General features: G+C 36.7%; 3 protein-coding genes and 1 long non-coding RNA gene across 10 annotated transcripts; 1 reads left to right on the forward strand and 3 right to left on the reverse strand.

Annotated features, from left to right (window-relative positions):
* Positions 1-357: 357 nt before the first annotated feature.
* On the reverse strand, positions 358-2,439 carry LOC130746080 (LIM domain-containing protein PLIM2c). Its single transcript, XM_057598593.1, has 5 exons — positions 2,153-2,439; positions 1,364-1,463; positions 1,184-1,212; positions 995-1,084; positions 358-853 (listed from the first exon to the last, which is right to left on the reverse strand). The coding sequence occupies exons 1-5, from the start codon at positions 2,285-2,287 to the stop codon at positions 581-583; spliced, it is 627 nt and encodes a 208-aa protein (XP_057454576.1). The 5' UTR covers positions 2,288-2,439; the 3' UTR covers positions 358-580.
* Positions 2,440-4,020: 1,581 nt separating this feature from the next.
* Positions 4,021-11,455, reverse strand: LOC130746081 (uncharacterized). 7 transcript variants are annotated; one of them, XM_057598598.1, is made up of 14 exons: positions 11,437-11,455; positions 10,637-10,714; positions 10,220-10,421; positions 9,670-9,744; positions 9,434-9,535; positions 9,071-9,111; positions 8,198-8,311; positions 6,954-7,068; positions 6,648-6,838; positions 6,437-6,553; positions 6,198-6,278; positions 5,807-6,051; positions 5,273-5,312; positions 4,021-4,855 (listed from the first exon to the last, which is right to left on the reverse strand). In XM_057598598.1, the coding sequence occupies exons 2-14, from the start codon at positions 10,697-10,699 to the stop codon at positions 4,286-4,288; spliced, it is 1,956 nt and encodes a 651-aa protein (XP_057454581.1). In that variant the 5' UTR covers positions 10,700-10,714; positions 11,437-11,455; the 3' UTR covers positions 4,021-4,285. The 7 variants fall into 7 exon arrangements, with proteins under 7 accessions (XP_057454581.1, XP_057454579.1, XP_057454577.1 ...); XM_057598596.1 differs by lacking the exon at positions 11,437-11,455 and adding an exon at positions 11,286-11,399; XM_057598594.1 differs by lacking the exon at positions 11,437-11,455 and adding an exon at positions 11,150-11,279.
* Positions 11,456-15,280: 3,825 nt separating this feature from the next.
* On the forward strand, positions 15,281-18,432 carry LOC130746083 (transcription factor MYB17-like). The gene is made up of 3 exons (XM_057598602.1): positions 15,281-15,826; positions 16,964-17,093; positions 17,874-18,432. The coding sequence occupies exons 1-3, from the start codon at positions 15,688-15,690 to the stop codon at positions 18,427-18,429; spliced, it is 825 nt and encodes a 274-aa protein (XP_057454585.1). The 5' UTR covers positions 15,281-15,687; the 3' UTR covers positions 18,430-18,432.
* Positions 16,648-18,079, reverse strand: LOC130746084 (uncharacterized). The gene is made up of 2 exons (XR_009022004.1): positions 17,944-18,079; positions 16,648-17,044 (listed from the first exon to the last, which is right to left on the reverse strand). It is a non-coding gene; the product is annotated as an uncharacterized LOC130746084 (long non-coding RNA).
* Positions 18,433-21,893: the final 3,461 nt, after the last annotated feature.

Genomic DNA, 21,893 nt, shown 5'->3' on the forward strand with positions numbered 1-21,893 from the left:
TATTCGGGATAAAATATTATTTTAGTGAGTCAATCTTTTAATTAATTATGTTTCTAATGGTCAAGGGTTATTCCCTTCCCTTTGTATATTTTGTTTAAAATTTATGGATCCGTTATTGCACAAAAGCATAGAGGATGATCTTGCCATTGTTGGCATCGTGTTCAAGTGGTGTCCTCGAAGGATTCAAAATCACCCTCATTTTGTATGAAGGAGGAGGAGAGGAAGAGAAAAGAACATGAACATAGATAAAATGTTGCAATGGTAGAAGTGACACCTCATATTAAGTTGGAAAACTTATGAGTACATGTCAAATTAAAAAAAAAAAAAATCTGAGGTGGCTAATTAATGGCCCACACCTTAGTTTTAATATAATATAATAGATTTGAATAAAAGGATATATCGTATGGCTCAAATCTTTTTGTTTGAAACTTTGAATACATAAACAAACTTCTCAAGTAGCTTACAATTGAACTCAAAAATAGTTTGTTAAATATCAAATCTTGGACACAGAACTTCAACCATAGACCTTCCCCTGAAAGACGGGCAGGAAGCAAATCATCATGTTTCCAGGTTGTTTCATTCAAGAAGTTTCTTCTTCTTTCTCTTCATCAGGAGCTGCAGCTGGTGCTGCTGGCTCCTCAAGTACTGGTTCAGGAGGTGTAGAAGAACCAGTCCTCCTGTGTGCAGCTTTCAGCACATGGCTGTAGCTCCCTTTCTCCATGAAAAGCTGTGCAAAATGAACCCTGCAGTAGAGGTTCCCATCAAGGGCAGCATAGTTTGAATGTGTCAGAGGGCACCCTGCATGAGCACACCTAAAGCATGTCTTGTGGTAGCATTCCCCTTCCAGGGTCACCTAAAACCAAAACTGTATGATTAGTTTTTCTAAATCAAATTCTTAATCAAGGTGATATGAAATCAATTTACAATCAAATTTTTAATGTTTGTTTGTGCTTTCATGATAATTAAAGTTCACTTGCTGGTTAAGATTACAAACCTTTTCCAGTGGATAAACTGTTTTTGTGCAAACTGCACATTTGTCCAGGGTTCCACTGAACATGGAAGATAGTCTGCTAGGGGTCCTGTTCTGTTAATGATCAATATAAATTTCATATTAGAAACAAAACATAATAATAATTTAGATAATGATAATAAAAACATACATAATGAAGGATAGTGAACATACCAGCTCGCCTTGCTTCTCAGAAGACTTTGCTGCCATATTTACAGACAATCAAACAACATAGATTATTAGCCAAATTAACAGAAAGTGACATTTGGTTATCTATTTGTGCCTTGTGAGGTTGAATGAGAGAAGGGAAAAAAAGGAATGAAGAGATTGGACAAAAGATGGATTTCATGTTACCATTCTGAAAGTTCTTGCTGAAATTGCCTGATTCCTTGAAAAGCTGTTCAAAATGTGTCCTGCAGTAGAGAACTCCATCCATTGAGGAGTATGTGCTCATCTGGACCAACATTAAATAGTATGATAGGGACCTCATTAAGGAACTAGTTTGAACTACTTTTTTCAAAAAAAAAAAATAAACAAAACAAAACTTCTAAAATGACAATTTTTTTGTCAAGACAGTTATTTTAAAAATCTAGGAAATAATTGTTTATAAAAATATATCAAATGAATAAGCCTGTATCTAAGATGTTTCAAAACTATCTATCCATGTTAGGCTCTGACTCAATGAGGTGCAAGAATCTAAACATCTTTAAACTTTTGGAAACATCAAATATCTAATTGATATCTCCGGTTTACCTACAAGTTGTTAGTCTAGTGGTAAGCAAACTAGGCATCGTAAGGGTGAGAACACAAGTTTAAACCCTGAAAAGGTCATTTATTGAGACAACTACATTTTCCCGAACTGATAGGGATATCCGTCAAGGAGAAAAACAAAATCTTTAGTTTTGCTTCATTTATGATACATGTGAGAGTCATATATGGGGAGAGAGGGGGGGGGGGGGTGCATTGAAATATTCTCTCTTAAATGTGGCTCAACTCCTGTCTCACTAATAAAATTTTGACATGTTACTTAAAGACCACAATGTGAGTTTGTAAATGCTGAGTTTTAATTTGTAACAGGGAATTGAGGCACTACTTGAATAATTGAAAAGAACTTATGAAGGGGACAAATTTGAAGAAGTATACCGTAAGATTTCCCTTGCAGTGACTGCATTTGAAGCAGCTTTTATGGTAAGGAATGCCTTCAAGAGTTAACAAGTCAACAACATATACAGTCTTATCACAAGCCGCACATTTGTCAAGAGTTCCAGTGAAAGACATGTTTTCTACCCTTCCTCAAGACCTTTCAAATGCTTTGTGTTTATGTCTTATGTCTTTTCCCTTTAAGGTCTGAGGAACATGGAGCAGGTTCAACAAAGAATAATGCGCCCCTCAGACAAATGGGGATTGAACAAAGTCTTGGATATGTCTAAGCACAAGTAACTTATATCGCGGATATTAAAGGGTTCACAAGTGATTGGAGACCCAACAATTTTGTGATGCAAAAATGGAAAGTTTGTGTTGTGATTTGTGGATATGATCTAATTGCTTGCAGTGAAAACAGGTTGGTGCTACTTTGACCATTTCAATGAGTGCAAATTATAGCTAGGATGACAGAAATAGCTAAATCCAACCTTTTTCTTTGCATTTGCTATTCTGGTAGTTTGTACAGTTATTTTAGCTCATGATTAATATGTTAATAAAGGAAGTTAAAAAAAAAAACATATGGTAGAGAGAGTAACAGTTGTATTGGAAATTTGGAATTGCTTAGATGTTAGATTTGTCATTGTGGCATAGTCCAAATCAATCTTTCTTTTTAAGGGAATCCTTCATTCTGGAATTTGATAAATTAAGACAATGCACATTGTAAAAGTAAAACCAATGTTCAAGAAAAGTTGCTCATCCTTCCCTGGCTTTTTAACCCCTTATTTAAACAGCTATTTAAAAAAAAAGATTAATAACTGTAGGCTCTATGAGATGATAATAGATTAAACAAACTTCGGTTCAGTAAGAAAAAATCTTACAATAAATTATATAGCATATTATATTTTCAATTAACAAAGGATTGCTGCATTTAGTTGGTATATATATTTTAGCCACTCATAAATTGATACTGGCAAGTTGGCAACAACAATGATATGGAAGTGATTTTTTATATATAACACCTGTTGACATGTTGAATATTTGGTAGGTATGATAATCAAACAAGAATATGAGTACTCGTATGACCCAAATCAAACTTTAATTAGGGTACATATAAGGACGGATTTTGGGTACAAATACTCATTCCAAACTCGCTCTAATTTCTTTTTTTGTTTGTATCCACAATCATTAGCCGTGAGATTAATTTTTTTATCTCATTGTCAGCACACTAGACAGTAGGGGCTAGCCAAGAAGTTTTCCCTATTCATAAGAATTGAGATTCGAACTTTCAACCACTTGCTTAAGGACAAAACACTACACCACCACACCACCACGTAAACCCACTTACAAAGCTAAACTCATATATTTTGGTAAGAATATGAATTAACATTTAAGTTTCTTATACTTTTGAGATTCTTATGTCAATTTTTATGAATTATTTGAATTAAAATGTGCTTGTTACATGGTTTACTTAAAAATATATATAAGTGAATAAGATAAAGAAAAAGAATAAGGTAGACATAACTCCCCGACAGATTTCAGTTCACTGAACCCAGTAAGGATGTCTCAATGAGGTTGTGTATCATATTTTCATCAGCACCTTCCTCAAACACGCACCTGAACTCACTTTGTTCTTGGCAGGGGCAGAGGTGGGGGAGGGCAAAATTCATCCCCACCCCATTGCCCTGCGTGATATTTAGTATTTTTTGTATGAATACAAATACCCTCGTTACATGAGAGTTGAGACAATAATGTTGCATCGAAAACAATCACAATATGGTAGGACTAACTCTTCTAGCGATATTTTCCATGCATACATAAGACCTTTCTTAAAGTAGAAAACAAAACGTTCAAAAAAGAACTAGAAAACATTAAACAAAGAATATATAATTAGTTTTTCCATATTGACAACAAAACAAGATAGTTTTTCCACGTTTTCTTTTGTTTCCTCTTTCTTACGAAGAACTTTCTTCAATCTCACCATTTTCTATTCATATCTTTACCAGCACAATGCCTGTACACTATAGACAACAGAATGGATTCTATCCCACCTTAACTATAATATGAAAAATTACAGAAGCCCTACTTGAAATAAAGTAGTTCCAAGCATTGCCATATTAGAAGCAAATCATTCAATCATGGAGGCAACACAACTTGTTGGCACAGTATGAGATCTGAAATGGTCTTTCCATGCCGATCAATTCTTCGAGAGCAGTTGACACCGCCATCTAGGATGTTCCTCACAACAATATTCAATGACTGGATACCCTTAGCTTCATATATCTCCACTTTAACATTTTCATCGAACCATTCATCTCTTTGATTTCTTGCATCTAAATCAGGAAAAGGGGACAAATCCACAAGAGCTGAGACCACTGATTTTACCCATTGACATGTAATAATTAGTTTCAACCTCTCAATATCAGGAGGAAAATGAGGGATGAGGGAAAAATTTATGTCATTTCCTTTATCTCCAGCTCTGCTGTGTGCTACATTGTAAAGTGGAATCTTCTGGCCAGATGGCGCAGGCAAGCAACTCCTACCAGAGGAAACAAGTTCTGAGGAGGATTCTTCAGTTTCAGCTTGTAACTTTGGTGGCAATGTTAATGTGTGCTTCTGGTTGCATTCAGGATCAACTACTTTACTTGATTGGCTGCTTGTGTTTCTCTTTACCCCAGTTCTCCAGAAAACATCTCCGCGCCTAACCTGAAGAAAACTAACTATGATGAATCTCGGAGCATGGTAATGAAACTTAAAGTAAGGTCATTTAGCATTACAAATTTACAAACATACAAACTTTTTTTGTCAATAAATTAAGCATTTCATTAATAGATTGTTTATCTGATTTCAACAGTTCAGAAGGTCATCTTAATATAATCAAACACTACTTGTTTCAGATGGAGGGATCGGTTTGATCAATAATTTCCAAGCTTTCTTCTCTGAGGCATAATGTTGATTTAATAACAACCAACTAACTTTATTCCATTAAAAAGACTCTTCTCTTAATTGTTTTACAGAAATTGTGGTTTACAACATTGTTGACTGATCCATGTTAGTATAGTCCTAGTGCCTGCATATATGCAAGTGTGAGAAAGACCAAGAGAGGAAGGAAGAAGAGAGTACCAATTGTTTTTCTAGAAGAATATCTTTCTTATATCCAGTACTGCATTCAAACAAAAAAGATATATCACTAACAGTGGCAGAAAAAATATTCAGTATAAATATCACAGCTTCACTGCAGCAACTAAGACGGGTAACATGAAGATAATAAGTGCAAAATAACTTTCTATTCAAAGTTTAACAACCGGGTTTCAACTTTTTCTGCAAACTTCCTTGACATATGCAGTTTCCCAAATAATTATATCTAGTTTATATAATAATTGAAATGTAACCTTCAAGAGTATTACAATTTAAATACCCTGTGCAGAATCTGATAATTCCAGACAATATGGAGATCTACCAGAAAGTTCAGAGAAACTTCTGATAATAAAAGTTAAGGCGTCACCAGAAATCATCAATTAGAAGAATATTGATTGTCAAATTAACACAGATCAGCTAAAAGAACTGGCCATTTGGAATTTTAATCAAACACATGCAGTGCCAAATTTAAAGGAACATTTTTGTCAAAAAAAATTAAAAATTTAAAGGAACATTGACCTGATACCACCGCCACCAGCTGGTCCATTTGTGTACAATGCTGTAAATTCACTAGCAAATTGGACAGCATGTTCCTTCTGCTCAAAAAGTCCATCCATGCGTAACCTAATATCTCTGCTAGTCCTCTGTGGTGAAGCATTTTCATTGCTGCTGGTAGTGGTAGCTTTGAGGCTATCAAACCCAATTATATAAGAAAGTACATGGTGATTAAGACCAGGAAGTATTTCTTCCATCCATGATCTAACCTATTGAAGCATATGAATAATATATCAATTGATAGTGAGCTGGAAATTACCTAGTAGTCTAATCAAGTAGTCGAATAAAAATAATTTAAAAAAAATGAAGCAGGATTGTGGATATAAATGGTGAATATAAGGCTGCACGAGGTTACCAGATATTCAGCTGCTTTAGCACGATTAACACATTCGTAACCTCCATAAGATATCTCTCCCCATCCTTTCCATCCACAATCCTAATAGAAGTATTTATAGCAATAGAGCAAATGATCTACCAAGAAGAACAATCTTGAAAAGAAATGGTGTAGGAATGATACACATGGGTACAAGGAGATCACACTTCACAGACATAAATGGGTATATGCATTGTGAAGAGAATGATTCAGAAATGTACCTTCGGAATCAACTGCAAAAGTTTATCAGGAACTGATAGAGCAGACGGTTTTGCCCCAAGACAGAGAACTTTACAGCTTGAAAGTGGAAGGAATGAAACATCTTGAAGATCAATGACCTGTTAAAGAACATGATATGAGTTTTTTTGTACATTCTACCCTCTAGTCATAAATCCTTGATGTCCAGTGCTTTTGAGCAAACATTTGACTTACTACATCAGGGGTTATATAAGCACCAGGGTCTCCAACCTCATAGAGTAATTGTTCAGCACATGTATTGAAATTTAGAACTCCCCCACTACCTTCAGCTTTTGCTACACATACTTGTCCATCAAATCGGATTTCAGCATAAGGAAGTGATAAATCCAGTAGTTGCTGAAAGGACATATCTCGGTAATTGTCACCTAAACAAACAAGATGGGGCATCAGATCTTAAACACTATCATCTCATTAGCACTACCTATGCATTTTTTTATTGGAAACCATATGCAAGGGTAGAGTTAAGCTGTATTAAGAAACCTGGATGCATAAAATATCCCCCTGTAAGTTGACAACCACACTCTAGAAGATGGCCAGCCAGAGATCCTTGAGCTAGATGCTCTAATTCATCCCAGTTCCAACCTAGTTCATAAACCTACCCATATACCGGCTAAATCATTCAGAACTTTGTCCAACAGATAGCTAAGCTACAGAGAACTAAATATTGCAGCTCTTATGATCCTATCTTTAGTTAATACAATTTATACAATCTACGCTCTTTTGAACATTATATTAAAAATGTAATATTCTCAACATAAATGTCTAGAATTTCTCTTAACGAAAATCTTAATTAACATGACAATTTCTTGTAGAGGAAATAAACACAAGTATTGCTCTCTGTTGCCATGTTACTTCTTATGTCTGCGTATGTGTCTTTTTAGCCACTCCAAAACTTCAACAAATCATAGACCAACCATCCAAAAAGTTTAACTTGTTAGGTGAATTGTATTTTCTATCTAGGCTATTGCAAGAGTCATTTAGGCATGAAACATGTACAATGCATAGGCACACCTAACCTTGTGATGGAATTCAACGTTTAATGAAATTTTGTTTGGGGGGGGGGGAGGGGGTCAAACTCTAGACTACTTGGTCATAAAGATTTTGATACCATGTAATGAACTAACTCGGTCAAAAGCTTAAACTATTTAGTGAAGGAATTTGAATGGTTTATATATCTCACACAATTGATTGATAAAAAGTTAATAAAGTATGAATGGAAGTCCAACTTCTCTAAAACATTATTTGTAAAATCAGCTAACTGTTTACCAATGATTCAATGATTAAATTGATGAAAATCCCATTCCATGAGCACTTATTCAATGGTCTAAACTTGTATAAATAAATAAAGAATCATCAACGAAGCCATCTCCTTATCTTTCAAGAAAAAATGGTAGCCTAATGTATGTATATCGTTCTGCCTGTCGTCTTTTTATTGAAAGGAAGATAAGGGGATGGCTCGAAGAGCTGTGATTCATCACAGGGATCCCAAATTCCCACTCTAAGAGCACAGCTGAAGATCTATCCAAAATAGGCCTATGTTAATGGAGTCTCTATTGACCCGCTTAAAATAAAGAATTGTGCATCAACTGAAGCTTTATAAAATTTCATATACCTTGTAGAAAGCAATGTTATCCACATGGAAACTCAATTTAGTTACGGAAAATGCAGGCATTGATAGAGGAAGGAGGCAAAGATGGGCAGTATGAACAGATAAGATTTCATACCATTGGTGCTAAGAATAAAGCTGCATCTGCAAGTCTTGAAGTGATTATTACATTCGGTTGGTACTTTTCAAGGCAGTGCACAATAGGAGCGGCTCCCAAGTAGGTGCTGATACCCTTCACATATTACAGCCAAATTTCACATCCAGCGTAACAAAAGTCAAGTAAAGGGAGAAAGTATGCATAAATCAGATGAGTTCTACATTTGAGTGACAATGTTATTGGAAGTTAAACAAAGGGTAACAGGTTGATCCCTTCACTTAGTTCAATAAGTAAACCAGAATGCAGCCTTACAAGTCAACAAGTGAAGGAAAATTGCAGGAACAATTATTAATATCAATGACCAACTCTCCTAGAAGGTTAAGTTATTACTTATTAGATCAGCTCAAGAATGGTTTTCTTTTTTATATACCCTCTAATGCAAGATCCCTTTTCACTTGAAGCATGGATAACGCACAAGCCTGCCATACCTTATTATGAAATTCAACTTTTTTTATTACAAGAACAAGTCAACAAGGATCAAACTAATGATTGCTTGACCATTGAGGCTCTAATACCATGTCTATGACTAACTATTTCAAAAGTTTAAGCTACTAGGTGAATGCTCATGAATGATTTTATATCTAACAGTTAATAAATTCTTCATATGACAATCAATAAATAGATAAGCCAAAAAACAAGTAAAAACTACACTTGCCATATGACATCACATAACAAAAAATGAAAAAGAAAAACAGATATGCCATTTTGCGCAGGCTGGTGAATGGCTCCTTAGTAATTGGTTGGTAATACAGCACAAAAATGGAAAAACAAGAGAATTAATAAGAGAATGATTCTAGTTGAACACAAAATAACCACATAAGAACAGAATCTTACACCCTTCATGGTATATGATTTTGCAGGTGAGAATCCTGAACCTGAAAAATGCTGTATGTCTATATAAGTAATAGAACTTAGCATGGAGAAGAGCAGGAAAATCTCCCTTTTTTTCCTTGATAAATAAATATAAGGTGGCAGGATAGTACAACCATATGTATACAAATTTAAGAGAGGCACCTAGCAAAAAGCTAAAGACAGAAAAATTATGAAAAAATTAAAACATTGCCTTTGTGACAGTGAGTAAATATAATCCAGAGGCAACTACAGAATTGAAAATTAGGTGGTATTTAAAATCACATCATAATTGGAATATTTATTTAAAAATTTACCATAGAAAAGTTTAGAGGGAAACCTAAATACCTGATTCTGTAATAGACATCTCATGAGCAACAGCAACAGAAACATTAAGCCCTAGTGTGCTAGCTATTTCCAAGACCTTCTGCTGAGCACCCAGAGGATCCACTTTTAGACACAAAAAATGAATGGAGTTAGAGAACAAAAGTGAGAAACCACAGTCTATCTCAATTTAAACCAACGTTATACAAAATTTTGAAGAACATATAAAATCTTTTGAATGGAGTATAAAAAATTCTCACTAGCACCCATATTGGTAATTATGCAAGTTCCTCTTTCCAAAGCCAGAGGCAGCAGCATATGCATCCAGCTAGAAACTGCAAGTAAAATTTCACCATGATCAGCAACTTAAGATTAGAAGAATGCACGAGCAGGAAACAAAGAGATAGTCCATAGCTAATGGCTTCAATATCAAAAGCATTAAAACAATAGAAAGACAAATGTACTTGTGTTTCTATATGTGAAGATTTTAGTTTCCCATCTAAAAGAAAAAACATTGGAATTATACCTACAGGTTAATTACACATCTTCAAAACAACTTCAAATTTGCTAGTAACACTCAGAAGTCAGAAGGTCCAGTTAAGGCTTAGGTAACAGATATATACAAAAGCAGAATAGTTGTTCGTGAGAAGCTGAGTAACTGACACCAAGCATATCAATGCAATTTACAAGGAATTTTTTTTGTGCTTAAGTGCATGGAAGGAATGAATATTGAGCTGATGAATCAAAAGTTCAAAACCATAATTAAATTACACGGACAAAATGATATTTATTTGAACAGGAAACACCTACTACGAGAATCATAACCATCGCCGCCAGACGCCATGATTTGATATCGATCAGCTAGAGTACGCTCTGCCAGGCATTCCAGGACCAGATAATTTAGTTCTTGGACTCTTTGAAGCAGCTTCAGAGCAGCCAAAGGTCTGTCACCACCAAACCCTGCTCCACAGCCTATGTAAACCTTATCCCTTCGCCTTTCAGGACTACTTCTCTGTAATGTAATATCAATATATATAGTCAATTCCTCCACTGGCATTGATGCTGCATTGGAGACAACTATCCCGTTTGGAGGCGGATCAAAGAGCACTTATTAGAGCTTATCTAGCGCATTTTTAGTATAAAAGCTCCAATAACTGCTTTTTTTATCCCTATCCAAACGGGCTCAACAACTAGAAAAATAACAAGGGGTGAGGAACATGAGTCAACCAGCTTGATCACACAATTATGGGCCTCTTCTCCATCCAGGTGTTCCATCACTTTAACTTCCATCCAAGGTCTGCTACTCTGCTAGCAAAACAACACCCAGATGAATAAAAATTAAATAAAATTCAAAAAGCCCTCTCAATATTTCTATAGAAAGAAACTGTGTTATTGCAAAACAAAGTTGCAGGTTAATCATCAAAGAGATTAGGTCCTTATAACCTTATAACATCACAACATGAACATGATTGCAAAACAAGGTTGCAAGTTACGGAAAATGATTGAACTCTAATATCAAATAACCATACAGATGATTAGCATTAGGCTAGAATTGAGAATTTTCTTTCAACCTTAACAAGAATATGCAGTTATGACCCACCATAAAAGATAGCATGCAGAGTCAAAATTGAACACGGAACATTGATCAAAATGAAAACTTGTATGCTATATCCAATTCAACGAGACAAATTGTGAGGTGGGTAGTGAGTATCACAACAACAACATGCAGAGATTACATACCCAGTTACAGAAGAATGTTGATCATACACAAAGCAATATGAACAATGAAGATTTATTACAAGTTCATCGTACTCAGATTGAAATCAACGACTAAGAAGTGATTATCAGAATTAGATTCTTGACTTCATATATATACCTGTTTTTCACCCAAATAGGGACTGAATTATTTTGCTCTTGTGAATATTTGGTAAATAGAAAAAAAAAATTTATTTAAATCATATAGAAAAAAAAAATAGATGGAGTGAGACGGAAAAAAGGAAATTAAAAATAAAATATTAAGCTGAGACATGAGATTAAGCTGGATTGGTTGGTGCAAGTGTTGCAATGTGTGGCATGATCACTTCCTCAAAACTCAAAAGTTTATCACCTTGCTTGTTTGCTTTTTGAATATTGCCCATTCAAATGTGAGGATTATATTTTCTTTGGGTGTAAATCTGGTCGAGATACAGTAACAATCTCTCAAATAAATGACTTTTATAAGGTTTGATTTTATAACATCATTTTTATGTGTGTATTTTTTTTTCCTTTGCCCACCGGTCTTAACGGAAAAAGGGACCTCATGTGACTAATCTGGCCCGAGATACAGTAGTGGTGTCACTGACCACAAAGATATTATTTTTTACCTCAGAAGGGATTGAACCCGAGCCAGAAGCCTAGGCGAAATCCCTTAAGAAAATTCACATTCACCATTTGTGTCACCCCTTGTGGTTTTGTGTGTATCTTGTTAAAAATATATGTTTAAAATTTAAAAAAAAAACGTTTCATTATTTTTGATTTCCCAAGGTGTGGCCACGGTCAGCAGACATGAGACTAACCCTTTTGATTTTAAGATCACATTAAGTGAGTATGCATCTCCCGCAAATGCTTCTCCATACAAACACCCAGAAATTGATTCGTAGTTATTTGTATTATGTTAAAAATGTTTTATTTAGAGTTGTCTAAATAATCCTAAAAAAACTTAGGTTGAATCACCTTAATCCAGTTAAACTTAAGATAAAAGAGTTAGAAATTCCACTTATCTTAAATATTATTAGTTCATCTAAAATTAGTGTGAATTAACTCAAACACTTTTTGTCAGTAAAATTAATGTAAAGTAAAAAAGGCTACTAAAATAATCTACATTGAGCACTGCTTGTGCTTGGGCCGTATCCTTCTTTGTGAGAATCAAGTGTCGTCGGCTTCTTTGAACAAAAAAAAAAAAAAAAGTGTCGTCGGCTTCTTCTTATACTTATTTCTTTCAAGTCAGACCTTCTTATCCCTCAACTTCACATCAATGGTTCTGTTTGACTAAAAATTTATGAGCTGATGATTTTGCTGAAATTTGATGAAAAAATAAATTGAAATTTGGAATAATCTTTTGTTCATACCTCATTTTTTAGGTGTAAAGGGGTGGGGGAAGAGAGAGATATGAAAAAGGAGAAAAAAAAATAAAGATGTGATAGATGATTTGATTGATAGAGAGAAGAAAAATAGTTATAAAGTAAAAGTGGAAAAGGGGTGAAGGTGTGTATGCATTATAACTCTCAAATTCTATCAGAAAATCGTTCTGAATGGCTGATTAATTCTACGTATTGATCAAGCGAACCTATCAAAACACTTGGGAAATTGTTGATCAAGTGGGAGAATGGTGATCTTCTTGACAATATCGTGCTTCTATGAGTGGATAAGGGCTCTTTTGTTATCTAGTCACGTTATATGGGGGAAATGTTGTCTTCACACCTCTCCACCTTTAAAGAGATATATGAGTAAAATAGAGATAAATGAATTATAGGATAAATGATGTGAAATAAATAGATGAGAGATATAGAAAGAAAAACAAAGTTAAAATTATATGTAAGAAAAATATGTGTGAGTATATATCAAAGTTCCATAATGGGTACTTGCAATGACACTCCGACGTTCAAGTTAGAATATGAAGGAAAAGTCGGAATTAAGTGATGAAGAATGTGTTTACATTGCGGAACGCGAGACCCACCTTTTATAGGGTTGAGTTTTGAAGGCTCTAAGGTTAGATGTTTGAGGTTGAGAGTCATAATGGGTACGGGATGCATTTAAGAAAGAAAACTGTTGGATCTTCTTATTGACTTCGTACGTCGTGCATATTCCTCACTCAAAGAGTCGCTAACTTTCGATGAGACGTGGTGGATGAGATCACGCTAAGTTGTGCCCTCGGCTGAAGTAGACATCTACAAGGAGGCAATTGGTTTGTGGAGGACGCAATCAATTTTGATGGATATAAGTAATCGGTTATGGGATGTCGTTGGCACGAGAAAGCCCTATGATTGGTTACGAGCTTGTACTCGCGACGGTTGGATCTCAACATTTCTTTTTCCGAGGGTCGCAACACAAGATGGTGGATGATGCAAGATGCAGGGGGAGACAAATGCACGATACAAGGGCGGTAGATGCAGTGGCAGCAGGCGGAGACGAAATTTAGTGTCGGCTCTAAACTACCACATTAACATTAGTTGGACACTAAGTTAGCCAATGATTTTAGTCACAACCGACGATATCCTATGCTATACTTAAGACACTAAAATAATCATTTCTTGTAGTGTAGATTATTTTAACCTTACTCATTTTTAATTAATATGAAACTTTAAGGCACACTCTATTCACAACAAAGGTTCTTTTGCCTTCTACAGTCAACTTAGCCAGCCTGCGAGTAAATAAAGGCTCTGGATCAAGAATCACGATGCTGATCAGGACAAACAAATGTTTTTGATGAAATAGCTTTGAATCTGCTCCGTCAAAGCTGCATCACCCGATCACCAAGTCCCATCATCAGACATCAAGGCTCAAGCTCTATCTTCTAAATTGACTAAATATCAACCATTAATATATGTACTCATTTAATTTTCCTGATTTTTAATTATTTTTCTACGTGTTCATACAGGGTTGTCCCTTGGAAAGTTGGAAGAAACAATGTTGTTATTCATTGCTTGCGCCAATGGAAGTGGTCATTTCAGTGTGTCCGTACACTGCAAGCTATATTAAATGCACCTTCCATTAATGCTTCTTTCCCCGCCCTGCCTTTGACATCTCTCTCAGCTGCTTGTCACTGTGTGTGTTGTTGTTGTTCATTGTTCAATCCTACTGCACTAGTACACTGACTTTCTCTCTATTTCCTTTTCTTCTTTGTCTTGACTTGCCATCAATGCAGTCACTATCATATTCACTGCATCTGCTCTTCTCTCCTATTCCATTTCTGTGCAAAGCAAAAACCTCAACTATAGAACGCAACCACTTTTTAAGACTGTATTTGGTTACAGGTTGGCTAACTTATGAATCAATTCTTGTAGAGTTTAATGTATGTTTGAAACTCAAAGTAGATCTCAAAATCACTTTAATTCACAAGCTACAACTTGGAGCTTCTCCACTAAAGTGCTTTGGAGTGTTTGCACAAACACACAGCCAAACATGCACTGAAATCAATTCAAGATGATATAACACATGAGTGTGTTTGTATTTCTATTAGCACATAATGTACTTTTGTTCAACTCATGTGTTATGTATCATTTAAGTTAATGTGTTTTTTATCAACTTAAATGTTATTTCAAACACACACACATAGATGTTTGAATGAGAATCATTTTGGATAATTGATTTCAACTTTAAAATTAATTCTGTTAGAAATTATATGGAGAAGCTCATGCGTTAAGAGCATAAGAGTGTTTTCCGCCATTGTACCTTCCAGTTTCTTAAGTTAAGATCTTTTACGTATTAACAAATGTCTATTGGAGCAAATGATGTGACATCGTCTGATTTTTTAAATTTAAGGTCCATTCCTTTTCACAACAAGTGTGTGTATTTTGAAAATACAAGTGGATTCACGTTTACTAGGCCCACATCAAGTTGAAGCAACAAATAGTTGCTTTTGAAAAATAGGATCCACGACTACCACACCTAGAATTGAAATCAAACATACTGCTAAAAGGGAAATGAAATCATTTTGACTCACATTTACAATATGCAATTTCTTGCATGTTCGGATATACGGAGAAAAACCACGGTAAGGACAACATCATGGATGGGCAACCTCAAAGGTAAGAGATGTTGCTTTTGTCCATTGTGATTTTAGTTTATTATATTTTTTCACCATATATCTAAACATGTATGTATTTACTAGAATTAATTTTGTCCGGAATCAATTATGCAAACTCTTTTCCATTGTTTGTGTAACTTTCTCTCTCAACCATGACTCAACTTCTAAATGCTACTGTCTACATTTAATGCACAAAGCCAGCTTGAAACTCGCTTAAAAGTTACTACTGTCCTTGCAACCCCGAATCAATTAATAAGGTCTCCTAAAATAGCCTCGGACTCAGATAAAGATCACAAACACTTTTCTTAACGTCTAAAATCCTTCCCTATTTATGCCATACTCACTCTGAGGCTTCAAGTGTTCCAGGGGGTCTCTTCAATATGTGCTAGAAATATGCAAGGTGATTGTTCTAAAGGTGTGGAACTTAGCAACTTGTTCTGCACTTTCAGTTTGTGATCATCTTTACTTTGTGTTGTTGAGAACTTGAGAAGGAATGGGAAGGAAACCTTGTTGTGATGACAAGATTGGGTTGAAGAGAGGTCCTTGGACTTCTGAAGAGGATGAGGCTCTTGTCAATTTTATCAAGAAAAATGGTGGTCATGGAAGCTGGCGTTCTCTCCCTAAGTTAGCAGGTTTTGATGCTCTTTATCTTTTCCCTTGCTTGTGGTCCATTAATCCATGTTGTGGTTTGAAAAGAAAAATTTTAAGAATCACTTTTCTCTCTTTGAAACCAGAGTTTCCCTCCTTTTGTTTTCACCCAGAAAGCTCTTAAATGTTACCTTTGAAGCTACATTTCCATTGACATGAATCCTATATTTTAACTATAGCCTTTTTTAGCTTGCTAGAAAGTTTGCTATTTTACTTAGAGCTACTATTCTATGATATTATTGGCTATAATGCTTGTCTTCAATATCTTGGATGATTTTGTGTTTGTACTCTTACCTACCAAGTACCAAGTTATCAAAACAATAGTTTGTACCCTGTTTCATGGAACTTTGTTGCTTTAAAAACACATGCTGTTTAACAACACTTACGGGTGTTTGGATAGTGATCAAGTTATTTAAGTGAAATGTGAACGAACTTTTTATCTCGAAATGAGTGGTAATGTGTGTTTGCACTGATCTAGACGACTATCTAAACATAGCCTTAACCTAGTAAAGAACTCTTTTAACTCCATTCTTCAATTCCTCCTTTTCAAGTTCCTAAGTTAAAATGCAAGAATATGAAAAGGGCAGTGATTTGAGGTACAAGAAAAACTTGTTGGATTTTTGGATTCCAGTGCAATAGAACGGACTTTCATTTCAATACATTAAAAGAGTTACATTCATTTTTTGTCTCGAAGTGAGTGCTAACGCCTGTTTGCACTAGTGTCAACGGATATCCAAACCTAACTTTTCTCGCTAACATAGAGCATGTTATCCCTATTACAACACCGTTTGGATCAGTAGCAAAATGCATTTATTGAAACTTATCTATTAAAAGAAACACTAAATAAGCTACAATAAATGTTCTCTAACACAAGGTTATATTTTTCTGTTGCTCTCCCCTTGTTCTGTTTATACTTTACCTTCAATTTCATTAGGATATGTTGCAGCTAAGCTTGCTAAGTGATAAAATCACTCATCCATTTGGAGATTTTTCTTCACTTATAGATTTTGTTATGCATTTCCCTTAAATTATTGTGAAACAACCAAAGAATAAGTGATAATATAACTTGCCTTCCACACATTTGTTTCAGATGATTATAAGATTTTTGCTTTCCCTTTCAGGCCTTCTTCGTTGTGGTAAGAGTTGCAGGCTAAGATGGACAAACTACCTCAGACCTGATATTAAGCGTGGCCCCTTTACACCTGAGGAAGAAAAACTAGTCATACAGCTTCATGCCATCCTTGGAAATAGGTACTTAATTGAAATGCTTTTTCGACTTTACACTTTGCTAGTACTAAGAGGCCACTTTAGAGGGGTCTAGTTCCTTTCTCTTAACACATGACTCTCAAACCCATTTTATTATTTGTGAAAATGGAGTCCTAAACTCAATCAACAATTGCAAGTTTTGATCTTTGGTGTTTAGCACTTATTTACATAGACAGAAACATGGTGCAAGCAAATGGTAAATTCCTATGCCTGATCATTAGCTTCCTTTGGTGAAAATCTTCCTTTTTGATAGAAATCAGACTTAAAATTTGATAAGTATATATTTTATTGGTCAAATCAGTCTATAAATAACCTATGAAGAAGTATTTCCTTGATTAAGTTAATTATTGAAGTCCCTGGACACTAGAATGAATTTGACAGAAAAAAATACATGTTTACATAGATGATAATTGTATCTTCTGTGGATTATGCATGTTTGGATCAACTTTTATTTTCCTTATAATCATTTATGGCATCTAGATACTACTCACAAAGTGCTTTGGAAACCTTCTATAATTGATTCTGAACCCAGAATCAATTATAAGGGTATCTGTGATTCTGAGTTTCAAATTTGATTCTGAAAGGATAATTCACTATACTCTTTCTGGACCACATGTTTAAATGACAGATCTTTTGGCCCCCCTCTCCTAATGAACCTAAGATATGTCAGATGTTACTGCATTAATATTAATATCTGTTACATAACTTGCATCATGTCATGTCCTTTTCTTCAAAGCTATTTCAACAAATGAAAACAATTTATAGGTGGGCTGCAATTGCCTCTCAGCTTCCAGGAAGAACAGACAATGAGATCAAAAATTTATGGAACACACACCTGAAGAAACGTCTCATATCCATGGGAATCGACCCACAAACCCACGAGCCAGTCGCCTCTTCAACTTACCCGATCGACAAGTCACACGCGTCAACCGCCACGCGCCACATGGCTCAGTGGGAGAGTGCAAGGCTTGAAGCTGAGGCCAGGCTCTCAAGAGAGTCATCTTTGTTCAGCAACAACACCTCCAACAAAACTAATTCTGACTATTTCCTCCGCATGTGGAACTCTGAAGTTGGACAATCTTTTCGCGCCAAGAACAAATCAGATGATGATAGCAAAGCTAGGTGCCAGAGTCCCATGTCCCTAGTTGGATCCTCAACCCCAGAAAGCAATGTGAAGGAAGATTTCGAGTGGAAATTCTCTGATTCATGTGGTGGAATTGTGGCTGATTCAAGTTCTGATGACCTTGAAGACTCTTCTGACACTGCATTGCAGCTCTTGTTGGACTTTCCTATATACAATGACATGAACTTCTTAGAATGAAACTCCTAACTAGTTATAAGCAGTTAGAACCCCTTTAGTGGTTGCATCATGTTGGCTAATTTTGTAGACTAATTAATAGCATGTTTGGATTAGCTTCTCTTTTCTAGGAATCAATTCTGTCACCTAGAAGCTACTAACAAAAGCTTCTCGGAATTGATTTTGACTTTTTGAATTTATTGTAGAAAGATTTTCAAACATGGAGTAAATCGTGTTTCTATGTCAGCCGTTGGACAAGTATGAAAAGATGACCTAGTGATTAGCTGAATATAATGGTTAGTTATTTAGCACTATTGACATTTAACTTGTAAGGCATATCAGCACCACTAAGAGCATCTCCAATGGTAGGAACTTATTTTGGGACTTAACTCAATTTTTGTGGGCCCAAATTGCCACATAGGATTTAAGACACCCATAAGGTCTTCATGCATATTTCACTCTAGTGGTTGGGATCTTATTTTACTTTTGACTGGACCCACAGTACCCAATATATTTATATTATTTATTTTCCTCCCTAATTTTCACTTTGGTTATGGTATTGAAGGAGAGAGAAAAATATTATTTTATTTAAGATCTCACATTTGAGAGTATCTGAGCTAAGGCACGGATCTTAGCTTTTGCTAAGATCTCATGCCATGTAGGATAACTCCAATTGTGAGATCTAATAAGATCCAGATCTTATTTTAAGGTCCCAAAATAAGGACTCCATTGGAGATGCTCTAACTGTGAATTAAAGTTTTGTTTGAGTAACCATCAAAAAGCACCTATTGGAATTTTTCTACTAGGAAAATCCACTAGGTAAACTCAAGAGGTGATTTGTGGTCCGCATACAAAGCGGGCTCTAAACGCTATGAAATATTGTTCACTCCAATTTTACAGATATACAAGTAGTTTTTGGGTCTGCATGGTACTTGTTGTATGAAAACAAAAAAAATGCAGTTGCTAGTAAGGTTCAACGTTCAAGGACTAGTTTCAATGCAGCAAAAAAAATGCAGTTGCTAGTAAGGTTCAACGTTCAAGTTATTTTATTAAGTGTTACTCTTTTTCACAACATCTAATTATTAAAACAGTCCTCTAGGCCATGTACAACATAATTGGCCTAAAAGTTCTTTAAGGATCTAAATATTTTCCTTCTGATCCTAAATCCTAGAGAAACGCATCGTACACACCCACCAATCTGTCAACAACAGGGCTTTCAAATCCATGGTTACAAATGGCTGGAAAACCAAACACGGTTTCGAGGTTCGCGACATAGCAAGGAATCTTTTCACATTCAGGTTTTTTGAGGAGAAGGACCGCGAGAGCATCATGAACCTCGGGCCCTGGAACTTCAACCACAACATCATCATCCTTAAAAAGATGGGCCCTGATGAAAACCCAAAAGAGGTAGATCTGACAAAAACCCTTTTCTGGGTGCGCATCTACGATCTCCCCTTGGGTCTGAGAACAGAGCACATCGTTGAGCAAATGGGCAACTTCCTTGGTGGCTTTGCAAACTGGGACGTGAAGGAAGAACACAGGCTGGGCAAATACGTTCGGGTACGAGCCTGGATCGATGTTACGAAACCACTGAAAAGAGGCACCATGATCCCAAGGAGCGGTAAGCCGGCGATCAAAGTGCTCTTTAAATATGAGAGGTTGGCTGACTTCTGCTTTGGCTGTGGAGCACTGGACCACACCCTCCGCTTTTGTGATGACAAAGAGGAATCATGGGATGAAGACGACATCTCCAATCTCCCATATGGACCCTGGGTCCGAGCCTCCCCCCTTAAGCCAGTAAACATGACTGTTATGAAACAGGAAGGTAGATTCTCTCAGACCAGGAAAAGCCTTTTTGCTGACAGTGAGAGCTCCCAATTAGCAAAGGACCCGCTCCAAAAGAATGGAGAGGTCCACAGAGAGGAATCTTCCAGGTGTCTAGAGAAGGGACAAGCCACTGTAACAACCAACATAGGGGAGCATATGGGTCTTGCCCTCCACGAACCAGACAAAGAATTACCTAGAGGGTCCACCGCAATAAAGGTTCACACTACCTCAACAAGCATTGATGAAGGATTTGTGGATTCCCTGAACAAAATCTCTCTCCACAATAAAGAAACCCCCACTACCACCAACAATGGGACACCCTCTCCACTGGTCATAAATACCCTTATTGTGTCACCCAAGGGCAATCAAACCCCACCTGAAACCGAGGAGGAGACGCTAACCAAGGAAACCCTCCAGATCCCAACCCCAGAGTCAACCGATGGGGAAGATGACCTGAAGATCTTGCATGACCAAACAATCTCCTCAAACCTCCGACACTGGAAGAGGAGAATCTGTAACCGTACAGAAGAGGACTCATCTTGGCAACCATGGGAACACAAAAGGAAAGACCATGGGGACGATGAAGCAACCTCCATGGACACTGACTCTGGCCCAACACCTCAGAAACAACGACTACTATCGGAGGAGACTGCTCAGCAGTCCCGCCGGGACCAATGAAGATCCTGAGCTGGAATTGCCGAGGGCTTGGGAACCCAGGGGCAATTCGAGCTGTGCGACAACTCACCAAACCAGAAGCTCCCACCATCCTCTTTCTCATGGAGACGAGAAAGAAATCAACAGAGATACAAAGATTACGCAACCTTGAAGGCTTCAACTGTGTCTTCGCAGTCGACTATGCTGGGGAGGGAAATAGAAGAGCAGGAGTCCTCGCTCTTTTCTGGAAATCAGAACTGGACCTTAGCATAACTTCACACTCCCTACACCATATTAGTTTCACCATCCCCATTGATCATGCAAACATAACAGCTTCTCTTACTGGCTTTTATGGTTTCCCTGAAAAACAGAACAAGTGGAAATCATGGCAGCTCCTTCTCTCTCTCAAACCTATTGCCCCCACCCCTTGGCTGGTGTTTGGGGACTTTAACGAAATCCTGGCTCCTGAGGAAAAAAAGGGGGGCAACCTTGGAACCCTAACCAATCAGAAGCGTTCCATAACGCAATCACCGCTTGTGGCCTGACTGACCTGGGATACTCTCCATCCATCTTTACTTGGACCAACAACAGACCCACTCCAAATAACATCTCAGAGAGGCTCGATCGGGCGCTGGCAAACCTGGAATGGCATCATCTTTGGAACCACATCAAGGTCTATCACCTCCCTAAATTTGACTCTGACCATCACCCCATCAGTATCGATTGCTCCCTCAGGAAAAAGTAAAAGAAGAAGAAAATCAAACTTTACAGGTTTGAGGAACTCTGGCTTCGCGATGAGGAATGCAAAGAGATTGTAGCCACGAGCAGGGACCACACTTGGGGTTCCGCCGATCGTCGAGTTGCTGCCACAGGGACGCACCTGGAGGCCTGGGGGGAGACCCGCTTTGGAAACTCTTCTAAGAAGGTCAGAGTGCTGAAAGAGAAGCTTAGCTCGCTTAATGCTCAGCCCCAAACCGAGGAGGTTCTTGGTGAAACTAGTAAAACTG

This window comes from Lotus japonicus, chromosome 3 (assembly GCF_012489685.1).
Source record: "Lotus japonicus ecotype B-129 chromosome 3, LjGifu_v1.2".
Taxonomy (NCBI): domain Eukaryota; kingdom Viridiplantae; phylum Streptophyta; class Magnoliopsida; order Fabales; family Fabaceae; genus Lotus; species Lotus japonicus.